This window comes from Odontomachus brunneus, unplaced genomic scaffold (assembly GCF_010583005.1).
Source record: "Odontomachus brunneus isolate Ranch 3 - 2012 unplaced genomic scaffold, Obru_v1 Obru_scaffold_065, whole genome shotgun sequence".
Taxonomy (NCBI): domain Eukaryota; kingdom Metazoa; phylum Arthropoda; class Insecta; order Hymenoptera; family Formicidae; genus Odontomachus; species Odontomachus brunneus.
Genome location: NW_022639515.1, coordinates 521,077 through 536,078, shown reverse-complemented (window position 1 = coordinate 536,078; position 15,002 = coordinate 521,077). Strand labels below are relative to the sequence as shown.

The 15,002-nt window shown below is 42.1% G+C and overlaps 3 protein-coding genes across 12 annotated transcripts in view; all 3 read right to left on the bottom strand.

The window, feature by feature from the left end:
* The window catches only part of LOC116846492 (homeobox protein SIX1-like), a 94,994-nt gene that overhangs the window by 41,904 nt on the left and 38,088 nt on the right, over nucleotides 1–15,002 (bottom strand). The window lies entirely within an intron of this gene.
* LOC116846491 lies at nucleotides 1,577–8,528 on the bottom strand. Of its 6 annotated transcripts, none has more exons than XM_032820391.1 (10): nucleotides 8,348–8,528; nucleotides 7,518–8,109; nucleotides 6,848–7,234; nucleotides 5,941–6,594; nucleotides 5,582–5,861; nucleotides 5,115–5,359; nucleotides 3,666–4,344; nucleotides 3,413–3,561; nucleotides 2,109–2,524; nucleotides 1,577–1,913 (listed from the first exon to the last, which is right to left on the bottom strand). In XM_032820391.1, the coding sequence occupies exons 1-6, from the start codon at nucleotides 8,417–8,419 to the stop codon at nucleotides 5,128–5,130; spliced, it is 2,217 nt and encodes a 738-aa protein (XP_032676282.1). In that variant the 5' UTR covers nucleotides 8,420–8,528; the 3' UTR covers nucleotides 1,577–1,913; nucleotides 2,109–2,524; nucleotides 3,413–3,561; nucleotides 3,666–4,344; nucleotides 5,115–5,127. The 6 variants fall into 6 exon arrangements, with proteins under 6 accessions (XP_032676282.1, XP_032676283.1, XP_032676285.1 ...); XM_032820392.1 differs by having other exon boundaries at nucleotides 4,020–4,344; XM_032820394.1 differs by having other exon boundaries at nucleotides 3,413–4,344; nucleotides 7,518–7,716; nucleotides 7,828–8,109.
* LOC116846493 lies at nucleotides 9,059–10,517 on the bottom strand. 2 transcript variants are annotated; one of them, XM_032820405.1, is made up of 3 exons: nucleotides 10,249–10,517; nucleotides 9,593–9,783; nucleotides 9,059–9,454 (listed from the first exon to the last, which is right to left on the bottom strand). In XM_032820405.1, the coding sequence occupies exons 2-3, from the start codon at nucleotides 9,722–9,724 to the stop codon at nucleotides 9,269–9,271; spliced, it is 318 nt and encodes a 105-aa protein (XP_032676296.1). In that variant the 5' UTR covers nucleotides 9,725–9,783; nucleotides 10,249–10,517; the 3' UTR covers nucleotides 9,059–9,268. The 2 variants fall into 2 exon arrangements, with proteins under 2 accessions (XP_032676296.1, XP_032676295.1); XM_032820404.1 differs by having other exon boundaries at nucleotides 9,593–9,819; nucleotides 10,249–10,514.

Here is a 15,002-nt window from a genome sequence, read left to right as displayed (position 1 = left end):
GAGAGAGAGAGAGAGAGAGAGAGAGAGAGAGAGAGAGAGAGAGAGCGGAAGACGCGGGAGGGATGCAAGGATGGAGGACAACGGCTTATCCTCCGTGGGGAAAAATCGATTTATAGCACTCGCGGGGTTTATGAACGCCTCCACGGAAGAAAGGTACGTCGCTTAGAAGCTACTTACAACAGAAGTTGGATAAAGTTTCACGGACGGAGCGTTTTTGCGTTACTTAAGGCACCCGCGCGCGCGCGCGTGTTGTCGTGCTCGGGTTAGAATAACACACGCCGTGCAGTCTCCCCTCGCTATAGCGAAATCGCCGACCTCGTCCGATTTAACGATGAAAGCCGCTGGCGACGCGTTACGCCGCGATGACAGAGGTCCGCGATGTCGCGACGAAAAAGCAGCAGATATGCTGCTCCCTAAGTATGCAAGAGGGAGGTTGCACAGTGCTGAAAGAGTTTAATCTCTAAAATGGATTGTAAAGAAGAGCATAGAGTACAGCGATTAAAAATTCTGTTGAAAAATCTCACCGACGTAAAAATAATGTTCTGATATCTCCAGTCATTGAAACAACAGGATCTGTATTTCGAAAAACAGAACTCACAAAATGTGCGAGTCCGGCTGTTTCCGATTAACTGCATGTGTGCGTTGCTCATAGCAACAATTGAGACTGAGATAGGGTGTATTGCAAGTTACAACGCGAAGAATTGTGTATCCTGTAAACAGGAAAACGTCACGACGTGTTGTTTTTTCAGATGAGCTTTAAACTTTTAGGGAAACATGCCTGAAATAAAGCGTGTCCACCATATTTCTTCGTTTATCTAAAGCACGTGTATAGAGAGAAGTCTAGGGACAGGGAAGAATACCGTATGGTTTACGCGGATTTCCCTCGAAGGGACTGACATGGGACCTCCTTCAACTGTCATGGGTGTCCCATGTGTGGAACCCTTCCATCTTCTCCGCGGTTCTTCACAACTGATGATTGCCGAATTTAAAAGAGGGAGGAGAATTTTTATCCCTTATAAAGTGTTCGCCTAACGTTCCACGTTCGTGTCGCGTCGTAAAGCCACTTTTATTTTAGCCACTTTTCCGTTTCTTTTATTGAATCATCGATTGAATTCGTACTCTGAGAATTTCTTGGAGTGGAGTCTCACTCAGAACGAGCGAAAGGTAGAAGTATCTTCATCATCGTCTCGAGTGAAAATACTACCATTTAAAATCGCAAGAATGAATATTTCACTCGAGTTTGGAATAGATTCTGACTCCGTAGTGAATGTTTCAATCAATTAGAGTGAATATATCCTCATTACGATGGAGTACATCACATATTTACTCTTCAATTTTAAGTGAAAATATTCATTCGCTGATTTAGACTGAAAAATTCATTCTGTATGAGTGAAAAATCACTCGAATTCGAGTGACTTTGTCAATTATACAAAATTATAGTTATTTTTAATTCTAATCATATTTTCTACTTTAAAGAAAGTAGAAAACAAAAGTAACGAAAGTAGAGATAACATGCATATGAGATTATCACACTGACGTTATAGTGGAATTTAATAAAATAATGTTTTTTCTTGACTATAATTTGTAGTAATTATTTTTCTATGTGATTGAAGTTACAAATATCACACACAATCATTTTTTCTCAGTGTAGTCATTCTACTTTCCGAGTAAAATTTTCCTTTAAGAAATTCAGAGAGTATGGCTTATTGTAGTTCGCACACGACGCAGCGTCTCGCAATCAGCCACGAAACCAGAATCGTGAAAAGAGTGAGACACGACTCGAACGAATCGCGAAGTGCGGAGGAAATCTGCGTTCGTTGTGACGCACCGACGGCGACGCAACGCCGACGGATGGGTCTGCAACTCGAGGCGGCCGATTACCACAAACGGTCCTCATGTGATCATATTTCGGCCTGCAATAATAATTTTCGTTAATACACGTGGAAATATTAACACGCGTGTGTGTTTAGATAATACACGCATAAATTCTCGAAAATTAAACGTATTGCTTGCTTAGAGTTGAAGATTTATGTCGCTCTCTCGAGGAGCGATTAATTTAACGACACACCTTCGTGTGTATTACATTTAAAATGCATTTATTGAATTACCTCAATTGAAATTCGCTATATCGCGTCATTTATATAACACAGCAATTCGATGCACTCGTCGCACCGACGCGATAATCGACGCCGTCCGTTGCGTTCGGGACTTGATTCCTTCGAGAGAAGCGCACAATCGAGCCTCGAGAAGAGGCTCCGACACACCACGACGGAATTGATACATTTTATTCGGATTGTATGCGCTTGTCTGCCACCCGTGGCGTCGGCATTCATCCTCGACACGCGGATGCCGACGGTTTGTGGTCCACGAGCGAGTCGTTGACACCATAATGTGACGCCCAGGGACCCTCCCGGTCCGCTCTAAGAGCTGCGAAATCGGCCGTTCGATCTTGCCGATGGGACAAATCAGGGCCGGTCGCCGCACCGGCTTGCGTACGTCGTCCCGACGGACTTATCGGTTTACCCTGTAATCGAGCACGGTATTTACAAAAAGCTTCGCGGACGGCTTTAGGAAAAACGGCCGAAAATGCAACAGCATAGATAAATAGGGATTGAAAAATATACGTGTGCGCTGCGAGCTCGGTATAAAATGACTTTCTGTATGTGTTTTTTTTTTATAAATTTGATCCTGTGATATAATCAGTGCGTGATCAAATTTATTTCGAATATACAAAAGTACCAAATGCGTACTGCCTTGCTCTGCACACGCACCATTTGAAATGTATATTTTCAGGTTCGCGCGCAGTGGGAAGAGGGCGCAGAAAATATTCGAATGCTGACTGTCATCCAGTGATATCAGTGACGTTAATTGATCATCATGCGATCAGCGATGACAGGTGAACAAAACCCGCCGCATAAGGGCCAATTTTCAATAGTAGTCTAAATTCATATTTGAGTTTAAACTCTGTCTAAATATATACTGAGAGAAAAAAAAATGGTTGATTTAACAAAAATTATAATTATTTTGTACCCCATATTTTTTAATTGTTTTAAAAGGAAAATGATAGTGGTAACACGCATATAAGGTTATTACCACTAATATTATAGTAGAATTTCATAAAAATGTGCTTTTTTCGATCATAATTTATAGTGATTATTTCTCTGTGTAAGATCACATAGTTACAGATACCAAATATTTTTCTCAGTAGATCGATCATTGTTAGAAAAAGAGAAAGAACAGAATTTAAACTAAGTCTTGCTCTTTAAATATGAGTACTTGTATTTTCAACATAGAACATATGTATATTTATTTAATATATGTACACATATTCTCTATACTGAAAATTTAAACATTCGTATTTAAAAGCCAAAACGATAAGAATGTCAATAAGAATGTGATCAAAGTTAGATACCAGTGTTACCGGTGTCCATGCATTGGCACTTTTACTCTAAGAGATGACGTGAGAAACCGATCATTGCCGAAGTCCGCAATCCATGAAACATGACAGAAACCCGGGCGAATCTCATCGCTGGACGGGAGTTCGAGAACTGGGAGAGTTTACTGTCGAAAGTAAGATAGAGAGACCAGGTAAACCGCCAACATCTCGCGCGCGCGCGCTTATTAACGTTCTCCTGATCATCATTATTCCGGTGCTCGACTCGCACCTATGCGGATCTTTGCGTAAGAGAGCGCGCAGCAGCATGGCGCGCGCATTGACATTGATTCCCTTTGTCGGGGCGCACGAGGGTGACGCGCGGACGGTTGCGTAACAATGCGAAAACGCAAGAGAGCATCCGACGAAAAGCTCGTATCACATTCCCATAAGTGGCGGCGGGAATCCCGCAGAGACGTCCTCACGTTCTCCTGCTCTCACCCCTCGCCACCCTTCACCCAACTTCACCTCACCTCAGCTCGCCGCACCGCCACCCCTCTTCGTCCCCTTCGCGCTCTCCCTCGCTCTTGTGCCGCGATAAAAGGGAGAAGGCGTCAGGTAGGTGCGTACATACGCACATACATACATATGAAGCGCGATGCCCCGCGGCGAGGCCTGAATAACTCGTAATTGGGCCTCCTGGCCCACCGTCATTCACGCCTCCGTCGCGCGCCACAAAGACGTCCGTCTGGCGAAAGCGCGAGCGAGAGCGAGTCGCTCGCACGATGACTCGCGCCTTCGTCCTCTTCCGGAAGAATAATCGGCCCTTTCCGGTTCGCGTCGAAAGCACGACCACGTGTCGTCGTGTATCGTGGTGGAGTCGATTCGCCATCGGTGGCGGAAATCTTGTCGAGCAGTATACTCTCCATTCGACTACCGCGTAATCGGCGTGATACGTCTTGTATTTTCGACTGGAAATGGGATACATTAGCGTAATAAATATGCGTGCGTTGCAGTATTCGAACGTAATACTCTCTAAAAGCACAATCAGTGTATAATTCACTGAAATGCTATATTTATAACTAATGGTTCAATTATAAGCACTGCAATCGGTAAAAGCTCGTTGAAAATATCAGTTGATATAATTACTAATTGATATTATTTACTAAGGTAACGATTGTTTCTGTTGTTAACACAGTTTGCAAACAGTGTCATTACACGCAAATCGCATGGAAGCCGGCGATTACATCGTCAGAAACGTCAAAGTTGGATTTTATGTAGTGTTTAACGAATTTGTAGTGTACAGATTTTGGAACCTTTCGTCCACTGATTAAAATCAGTGAAATTTAAGATGAAGCAGTAAAGTGCAGATGTTGAAAATCAGTGAACAGTCACTGACTATTGATGAAATGTTCCTTTTCAATCAGAACTAGACTCAATGAAACTAGACTCAATCAGAAACATGTTTACTGATTCACTTTAAGAGAGTAGAAATGTTTTCAAGACGCAGTCGGGGATCACACACGCACGTACTTGCATGAACATCCGCTCGATTATTTATCGACCGACTTCTATCATATTCTCCGAGAATATCGTATAGATATCGGACAGAGTATGAAATAATGAAGAAGAAGAGCGAGAAAGAGAGAGAAAAAGAGAGCGAGGGGAAGGGAGAGAGATGGTGGAGTCTTTCTATTATTCGCGTATTAAATTGCACGTGCGAATTATCGTGTACTCTGACCTTCGATCATGATTCAATCGCGTTCTGAGGATCGATCGATACGCTCGTCCGCCTCTTCTTCCTCGTTATTCTCTACCTCGATAAAAAGCGGCAATTCATCCCCGTGTATAAAATCGCCGCCATTAACACTGCTCGGAAGCGTTCCGCTGTGATCCGCGCTTCGTTTGACAGCGGAATCATCCTGCTGATACGCTTTCGTCGTATAGAACGATCGATCAAACATCACGTCCAACGACCCGACATTCCTGTAATTACGTCGTATTAAATAACTCATTGTTGGCAGTAGCATAGCTGGCTATTGAGCGCGAATAGTCACGACACGATGTTGTAATAACGATTATTGTGAATATTCTCGACAGGTCTTGCAAATTGTCGATCGGGACAAAAGGGGATGTCATTGCAAATCGAAGTTTATCAGTTTTCGTGCGTAACGACAGAAATGAGACCTAAATAATGTCGGTATCAACCTCGCAATAATGGCCGACTCGTCACGAACGACTCCTGATCGACTGATAGGACTTGAAAAGCTCAATTCATTCAGCGCGCTTCTCAGCCTTGCTATCGAGCCTGTGAAATTACGAGTGTTATCCTTCTTCGACTGATCACACGTTTCACTTGCCGTCTTGCTCTCTACGGCGGACCTCCTGCATCTTTTGTCTTTCTTGTCGCGATGCTTCTTGCACTCGTTCATCTCTTTGAATTCACGCTCGACTCTCTCCTTCACCGATTCCTCCCTAGTCTCCTCCGCTTGCGGGAAAATGAGGAGATGGAAATTACTCACAAGTCCGAGGCATTTTTCTGCCACATGGCGGAAAGGATTACTTACGTTGTTCTGTGGACTGATCCTTTTTCGCGTCGAGTCCTTTCCTGTTGGCGCAATATTGCTCACGAGAGCACGTGGAGCTCCTCTGTGAAAGTTCGCATGGTTTCTTCTCTCTTGACGTAGAGTCACAGATCTGTGACTTATCAGGGACTGATTTTCTGGGCACACATTTCGCCGGACCTTTCGTGCATATTTTCTCTTTTCTTTCTTGCATTTTCGTGGTTTCGCACGTTTCCTTCGGTTTCTCGCTGAGTGAATTCGATCTTGAATCGTTCTTCTTGTCTTTGTCGCAGCTGGCATAAAGCCGGCGTGTCGCATCGCCAGTTCGTACACCGCGAACGGTGTCGGAAATCAAGACGCCGAAGGGCGCGTGACTTTGCGGATAATTGGAAAGAAACGACAGTTGGGAGTATCGCCGTTTTCCCGAGGAGCAGCCTGACTTGTGACGTTTGTTGCTACTGCTCCGAGAACAATCCCTTCTCCGGCCGCTGAATCGATTCTTTTTCAAGCGTTCCCTCAGAACTTTTCCACATATTGCATCGTCAGTCCGTTGTCTGCCGCATTTCGATTCTCGGAAACAATCGATTTCCTTCTTTGACGAATCCGTGCAGATTGCGCTATCCTCCTTGCGTTCACACGACGACTTCGACTGCCGATCTGGCAGTTAATGAGAGGATTAATCGTTAAGGATAGAAGCGCACATTGAGAAAAAGAATTGGAAGAAAAATTAAAAACAATAGAAATAAAAATAAGATATAAAACATGAAATAATAATAATTGGAAATAACGTAAACTAATTATTTCCGTGTCTGAGAATTTCAAGTATGTTGATCCAAAACGTTCTGCAATTGTAATTAACATTATACGATACACACGAAAAGCTATGTGATGTTTTTATGTTTCGTATTACTTCTGCAACGTCGCGCGTCGGTATCCGACGAAGAGATGCTGTTTCTTGTGGAACATCGTCCTTTCGTGTTGCAATCAATCTTCTTGCCGCTGCAACACCGTGCTTCGCCAGCGTTGCATTTCTTTTCCTTCTGCAAATCGGCGCGGCGGTCGCTGCACGTTTTCAAGTTGCTCCTCCGTCGCTTCCCGCACGTATCATCGCGAGATGAGGCGTTATTCTGGCCGCACGTGCCTTTCCGCAGCGTCTTCTCTCCGCAGATCTTCCTCTCGCTCTCGGATTCGCGTCGACTTTGCGACTTTTGCTGATTATCGTCTTTGCAATCAGCGGGCTTCCACGGCTTCGAAGTGTTGCAGGAAAATGATCGCACTCTTGTCAGGGACACGTAGCCTAGCAATGGACGCGGTTATTTCCGCATTTTTAATTTGTCTCTAAAGTGTCTAGTGTGTCTAATAACATTTAATATGTCTATAATAAAATATTAATAATATTAATAATAATAATAAAATATTAATAAAAAAAAGACTTGAATTAATGTATTTGAACCGCGCGTTTGTTGTGTTAAATTAAGGAAACTATTGGAATTAGAACTTGAGGTATCATAAAGAATTATCGTCGCGAATGAAAAATCAAGAATTACAATCGCGAACTTATAATCAGCTTCAAGAGGCACCTGAGTGTGATCGCGTGCCTCTCAAGGGAACGATCGATACGTTTGTATTGGGCATCCCGTTCGAGCCTTTTGTCGAGGGCGCCATCGTTTTAACGGATCTCTGGAGCACAGTGCAACTTTTTGAGGAGAAAACGCGACGTGTTGCACGAGGTGAAAACGACGAAGGATTCCGATTTGTCAGATTCGCAGCACGATCGTGCTGCAACAATTCATAGCGTGCACTTTGTTCTTGTCGCGCTTCTTGAATATGGGGAACGAAATCATCAGCCTGCACGTTTCTAAGCGTTCTGTAGCACGTCAAGTTCAATACCGCGTTCCTGGATATTGGATTCTCGTCCAGCAACGACGAGCCGTTGTACTTAGTGAAAGGTACTAATGCTTTTATGTGTTTTATCTTCGCGCTTGTTTCGAGGTGCAAAATGTGCGCGGGCGATCGAAACCCGAGGAACGTCGCGACAACTTCGGGCAAGGTCCAAGTCCTGTGGACTGCTGTTTTCAATGAATCGACTTTTGCGATCTTTTCCTTGCGAAAGAAATCGAGAAAGTTCCAAAAGCGACGTTTGAGCATGTTCGACGGTACGTGTGCTTCTTGCTAATTTATAAAAATATTTTTCGGTATAACGAGGTTAAAAATAAGCATCTTTATAAATGTATAAGCTATGAAATGTATCATCCCATCTGCGCTAATAATTAACATTTTTCTAGATTTTCCAAATCTGTATTTTTAATTGTATTCTTCTATTTATTTTCTTATCTATCAGCTCGTCGAAATATTATCTCAATTACGACTAATTGCTCAAGTTTTGAGGTTGATAAGTTCCCGAGGATACCTGCAAGAATTTGATGGACAGGATGTGTGATAGATCCTGCAACGCCCATATTTTGAATCCGTTCATGATCATACGTGCGATCGTTTGATATTTGATTATATAGGGAAGGAATTTGATTTACTTGGAATTTTGATGGTGGAAATGACGGGAAATTTTGTTGTAGAGATTGACCTGAACGTGGTCGATAGACCGCTCTATAGTGATGTCGCTTTAAATAATTGACGATCGATCCGTCCGATTGATATTAGGGTTACATTCCAAAACGTCTTTTTGAGGAAAATTCTACTGAAAATCCACTCAGTACATTGAAAGAAAAAATATAAATAGTAAATATTTATTTTATGGATATTAAGCATATTTCCTTGTACTAATATATTTTTCAAATAAGAAAATGTGCATTTTCTTAGAATCTTAAGAAAATCTTAATTTTTCATGAATTATATAATTTTATTTAAATAAAAACATTTAGATTAAAATAAATATGCTTTTAGTAATAAACTTTGACTACTTTTTGACCAAATACATACTAATTTTTAGATTTTGTTTCTCTCAATGTATATCCAAACGTAAACTATAGATCTTCAGTAAAATTCCCCTCAAAGAGGACGTTTCGGAATGCGATCTAGAATATTAAAGAGAAACGACGAAATTATTAGAATAAATAACAACGACAATAATCATTATTATTCCTTTAATGATCAGTCACGAGATTATCATATCATTGACAAAGATCGGTTACGCGCGATTTCTCGACGATGAAATCGTATTATCCGCTCTCGCGCGCGCGCCTTTGATCGAAAAATCTTATTACGCGGAAAAATCCGATTGGACATCCGTCGAATGAGTGCAATACGATATCTGCATTTTCTGCAGTTTTTAATGTAATGTAACGCAACGCTCGCCATCGCCGCGAGAGCGAGTTTAATGGTCGGCGAACGTGACTCTGCGCTTGCTGGAATTCGCTTTTCTTCCGCCGCGATCTTTGCTCTTCTTGGCGAATTTCAAAGTCTCGAGATGTTCGCCGGTCTCTCGCTGCCTCGCATGTTCATCGCCGTCTCTCGCACTATCGTCGGACGTGGTCTGTCGCAGCGAACCCCAAAAGTTACTCTGCACGCACAATTGTACGACACACGGTTTTTTTCTTTTTTTCTTTTCACGACAGAAACGAAAACGCGACTGCAATTCGTAATGTACGAGCGAGAATTGGCGTTCGCGGCTCTTCGCGATTCGCTTTTCGGTGGTCACCTGATATTCGGAATTGGCAGCTGGCTGCTTCGGATCCTGTTTTGCCGCTCGCGCGGTACGCGAACCTCCGTCCAACAGAACTCGCTCTTGGTCGTTTTCCATTGATCGAGAATCGAGCGAAACGGATCCCATAACTTCGTCTCTTTACTGTCATGAGCGGGAATCTTCGAGACGCGCGTGAGAGAATTGCACTAAGAAAAAAATGCTTGGTATTCTTGCTAGCTATTCTGTGTACAAAAGTGTTCTAATTACAATCATACAGAGAAATAATTGTAGGCAAGAAAACCTTTTTGTTATTAAACCTTTTTCTTCTACTATAATGTTAAGAATAATAACTTTATATGCATGTTACTACTACCATTTTACCATAAAAATATGGTTAGGTTCACAAATAACTGCAATTTCAATTAGATCAATCATTTTTTCTCTCAGTGTATGTGACTAACCAAAGTTACTGGTTAAGTTCTGGTTGTAACATGAACAAGATTTCTGGCTTGAATACAATTCCGATAACCGGAATGTCTGGTTCATATTTCACCAAAAATGTGATCAATTCAACCAAAATTTTTCTCGAAATATATCTTGCAACTTCTATGTGTGACTTAATCGACGAATTCGCGATGACGAGACGCGAAAATGGAGGCTCCTCGTCTTACCGCCGTGGAGTTTTTCAGAGTAGAAAACAATCTTCGCGATGCGTAGATCTTGATTCCATTCATGTCCACTCTTAATACATATAATTTTCGGAATAATTTTTCCCCCAGGCGTGGAAAGATTTCCACCTTCTCGTAACCAAATAGGAAAGTTGTGTAGCCGTTGCGTTTCACATTGCGAAACAGATCACGATCGTAATTCCGAGATGTGAATCTACATTGTTCACACTTCTTAATGAAAAACATACACGATGATGAACACACAACGGCGGCAACAGGCTTTGCTCTTTTACAAAAAGTACAACAACTGTAAACCGTAACAGACTCACTCTAAGAAGTGAAAGATACCTCGTGAGAGGACTCAATGCGCCATTATCTTGCCGTTATTCGCGGTTTATGCTTGTCGTACGCTCGTGTCTACTTCATCGTGTAATCACCGCATATATAATCGCGCCGTACATAATCGCGTGTACGCTGTCATTTACAAAGAGTAGAACGTTGCAATCACCGCGTTGCACAATACCGTCTGTTCGCCGAGTGCATCCACGGGGCGTTACTTAATCCGCGTAAGGGTGTTGCGGAACTTAGAACTTAGTCTACGTCGTTCCCGAACACATTAACGAGCCAAGTTCCCGTCGTTGACGGGACTGATACTCGCCGGAAGTAATTTTAGCGCGCACTTGGTTGCAGGCGGTGCAACGTAGTTAATGAGTAGAATCGTTGAAGTAGTTCGCCGAAGCGTTAGAACGAATGCGCAAAGTTGCACGGAGAAAAGTCGTACATTGAATAGGAGGAGAAGAGGTGGGGGTGCAAAGAGGCAAGGGAGAGCTTGAAAATAGAAAAAAAAGAAGGAATTGGCCGTTCGCGATATCCCGACGAACGCGTGCCTTCAAAAAAGAAATTTCTCTTCTCGATGTGACGCCGCTCTCAAGAGTAATTGCAAGATTTCAGATAGAACTCCAAATTGTGTTGTCGTGAAACTTTTCACACACAGAAGTGCTGCACACAGAAAAATATCTTTCTACTGCCAGGATTACTCAGTTTACTTTCCTTCTTTCGAATAATGGTTAATTTCAACAACGAATATTTTCTTAACAGTAACCTTAAGATATATCGCAGATTTAAGAAGAGCTCATTGTCATGTACTCAAAACATTTACTCTCTCTATAAGAATATTATAAAACTTATCGAAAAAAAGAGTTGGTTCGAATCTATGAAGTGAATTTGTTTTAATTTAATAATTCTTGATTGAAATGCTAAACTTGCTGAGATTCCAAATAAAGTTCAAAATTGTGTCCCCTGATGAGATGTTAGATGAGATTTCAGACTGATTCGAGATTAATTTCGAGATTAATACGGGACACGATTAATTATCAATGTCTCGATGTAACTTTAATAACGATCGATATTAATTCTCTTTGGAATCCAGTTGAGTCAATTAATCTGCAATGAATCGATTAAAGTCGCAGTCGAATAGATTACACATGCCTGCTCTATCGGGAGAGGAATAGCCGCACGGAATTTATCCGGCTGGTCGTGCTCGAACGTTCAACTAATTCGGCGTGCTCGTGATACGACAGCAATCAATTTTACTTAATGAACACCGCGTGCGCGCGAGAGCCAAGTGCGTTTCTCCGCGGACGCCTCGAGTTCGATTAATTCGAAACAAAGTTAAAGTCAGGTGACGTCCGGCCGGCGGCGCGAGCGAACGCAATCGAGCGAGTGCAGCGCGGGTAACGTAATACGGAGTCAGACTACCTGAACGATCTGACAGCCAGGCTCGAAACAAAATCGGTCGACGCATCCGAGACCGCCCGATCGCAGCTGGGTTTACGAGCCGACGTTAAATTACGAATAAATTTCATATCAAGCATCGAGCAGAAACGAGATACACAAATAGGTAGTTGAAGAAATAATTATGTAATCGCGGGTAGCACAAGAGCCACCTGCTCCTGTTCGATTGAACGATCGCATATTGGAGAGTACGATAAAATAATTAATTATTGTGAGTAATATCACGGTGAACGAGAGCGCGCGTTGTTACACGCGTATATATTTCAAGATCTACCTGAAGAATACATCGGAAATATTAATATTGAGGTAGTAAAAGGCCGTAGTAAGAATAATAAGTCAACATTAAAGTGTGTATCGCAAAGTATCATTGAGAAGAAAAATATCTAAAAAATTAGTAAATATTTCTGTGGTGGATATTAGTAACACATATTTAAATTTACTTTTTTTTTTGTTTAAATAGAATAAACAACTGTTTTCATGAAAGCTAAGATTTTCTTCAGATTAAGGAATTTACTTTAAGGAAATGTTTTCTCATTTGTGAAAATTATTTTATAGTATAAGCAAATATGTTGCTAGTATTTGCCGAATAAGTGTTTACTATTTCTTAGATATGTTTAGATATGTTCTTAGATATGTTTTCTTTCTCAATGTGATAGAAAATATATCTAAAAAATCTGAAACGAACACCACAAGTACCAATTCCGGCATATATTGTCAATTTTGAGTCGACACGAATGCCGTCAATTCTCAAAAATAATGGAAGGATCCGATTGCATTATGGAATTTGTTCGTCATGATATGTAATTTCCTCCTGACATTCAAACATTGTGAAATCTTAGTTCGCGATTTCGTCGACGGCGCAAATTTCGAAATGCACGGGGCATTTCGAGCCGCGAAAATTACTTTTCGTTAATACCATCGCGCGCGCGTTGCACATAATAATACACTCGGGCCCGATTACGCAATGGCCCTGCGATCGAGGGGAGCCGGGCTCCATTGGAGCATGCTCTGTGGAAGAGACAAACGTCAGCGGCGAGCAGATCGATTATTCGCGTCCATGGAAACCACGGATGGACCAATGCGAAGGGGCTACTCTCCTTTTTGGACAGGCGCACCTGCCCTTGCCACCCACGCGGTCGACCAATCGTGTCATAATTTATTTATTCGTTGCTCGCGACGCTTGGCCCAGAGGTTGCGCTTATTCGCCGTTGTGTCGCGTAATATTTTATAATAAATCACGCGACGTCCCTCTCCTATTTAGACGATTTCGTTCGTCGTCGGTGCCGGCGCAATCGCTGCATCGCAAAGTGCTCGATGCAAAGTGCAGTCGGCGATGGAACCTCGTCGGGGCGAATCTCATTCGAGAGTCCCTCGCTTGAATCGCGCTCATATGACGTTACGAGTGTCATCAAGTTGATTCTCAGGATTTATCTATCGAAGCGTATCGCGTTTCGAGACAGATCTCGGCCGAGTTTCGCGGCGGAAGCGCGATTGTAATCGCGGAACATCATTAACGTGCCGAATGAGCATTAATCAAGTGCGTCAATTGCAGAAGACGATTGGCGACGCGCATACCTCAAACATTTCAAGCGTTATCGTCATGTGATAGTGATATGTGCAGTTTGTGCAGATTGTGTATTGAAAAGAACGCATATATAAAAATGCATTCAAGTAAATGTTATATATTTCAAATATTTCATAAATTTGCACTGAGAAAAAATACTCGAAAATTTATTTCTGTGAAACAAAGTTTATTTCTGCGAAATGGACTTTTATTCTATAAAGAAATTTTCAAATATTTTGTTCTCAGTGTACATATTTGCAAGCTTACCATAAGTTTGTGATAAACATCAAATTTAATACACCAAATATATTCTGTATTCTAGCAAATTTAGCATTTCAATAAAAAATATTAAATTGAAGTAAAAATTCGTTTCACTCTCACCACATGGAGTCAACCCAACTTTTTCAGTTTTACAATACTTTCGTGAAGAGAATAAATTCTATTTTCCAGCATATGACAATGAATCTTTTTCAGATTTGGAGTGAGTATATTTTAAGATTGTTATAAAAAAAATATTCTATATTGAAGATGGCCGTCCAAGAAAATAAATTAAGCTATCGCTTTTCTTAGCACAATAGAATATTTTTTCATATGTACAAATTTTCTATCGATAGAGAAGAATGAGATAAATGAGAGCACGTTAAACCAGTTTTTGCGTCGTAGAGGAAGGAAGGAAGGAAGACGCTCGGAGCCGTTCTTCACGCCTTCAGCTGGACTTCCTTGCTGTTTGCATAACCCATAAATCGTGGCGGAGCATAGGCACACGGGATGCATCGCAATGCAAAAACGCCGCGTAATCTACTGCTGCTTGTGGGCGTGATGTATCGAACAAGAGAAAGAGAGAGAGAAAATCGTAACCGCACTCGGAAGCGCATAAATCTTCCAGTACGACTTCCGGCTTTTCCAGCCTGTCGAGGACTCGTCGAAGAGGCGCTCTCGTTTAATCCTGACTACCCGATTGCAAACGTAATTCTAGACGCGCGTCGACTACGACGAGGAGATCGTTTCGCGCAATTTTACATTAAATCGCGATCTCACTCGCGAAACTCGTGTGAGTAATAATCGCGAGATGGAATTACTTATGTAATATGACAAGGAGAGAAAATAATAAAACACGTAACACGGCAAGACAAATAAAAAGGATAATCCCGATCAGAGCGGCGGTGAAATACAAGCGCTATTTTGCATAACCGCGGGTGATATCGCGATTTCACATAATTCCGCGCAAAATCGCAGCTTCAGCGGCTACATTCGCGCATCGTACTCGGCGTTACCGTGTAATTATTGTCATCCCCGTTATTATCCTTGTCTCGTGCACGTCGTATTATGTGTTATACGCGCATAACGCGTGATGCATCGTGCTGCGACGCCGCGAGCGCGCGCTCGCTCGCTCGCGAGG

Coding starts and splice junctions, on each gene's coding strand:
- LOC116846491 (XM_032820390.1), bottom strand. CDS start 8,419: ATGATCATGAACGGATTCAAAATATGGGCGTTGCAGGATCTATCACAC. Junction 6,595..6,847: donor CGACGCGCGACGTTGCAGAA/GTAATACGAAAC, acceptor ATTAACTGCCAG/ATCGGCAGTCGAAGTCGTCG. Junction 5,360..5,581: donor GAGTCGGCCATTATTGCGAG/GTTGATACCGAC, acceptor ACGTAATTACAG/GAATGTCGGGTCGTTGGACG.
- LOC116846493 (XM_032820405.1), bottom strand. CDS start 9,724: ATGGGATCCGTTTCGCTCGATTCTCGATCAATGGAAAACGACCAAGAG. Junction 9,455..9,592: donor CTGCCAATTCCGAATATCAG/GTGACCACCGAA, acceptor TTGTGCGTGCAG/AGTAACTTTTGGGGTTCGCT.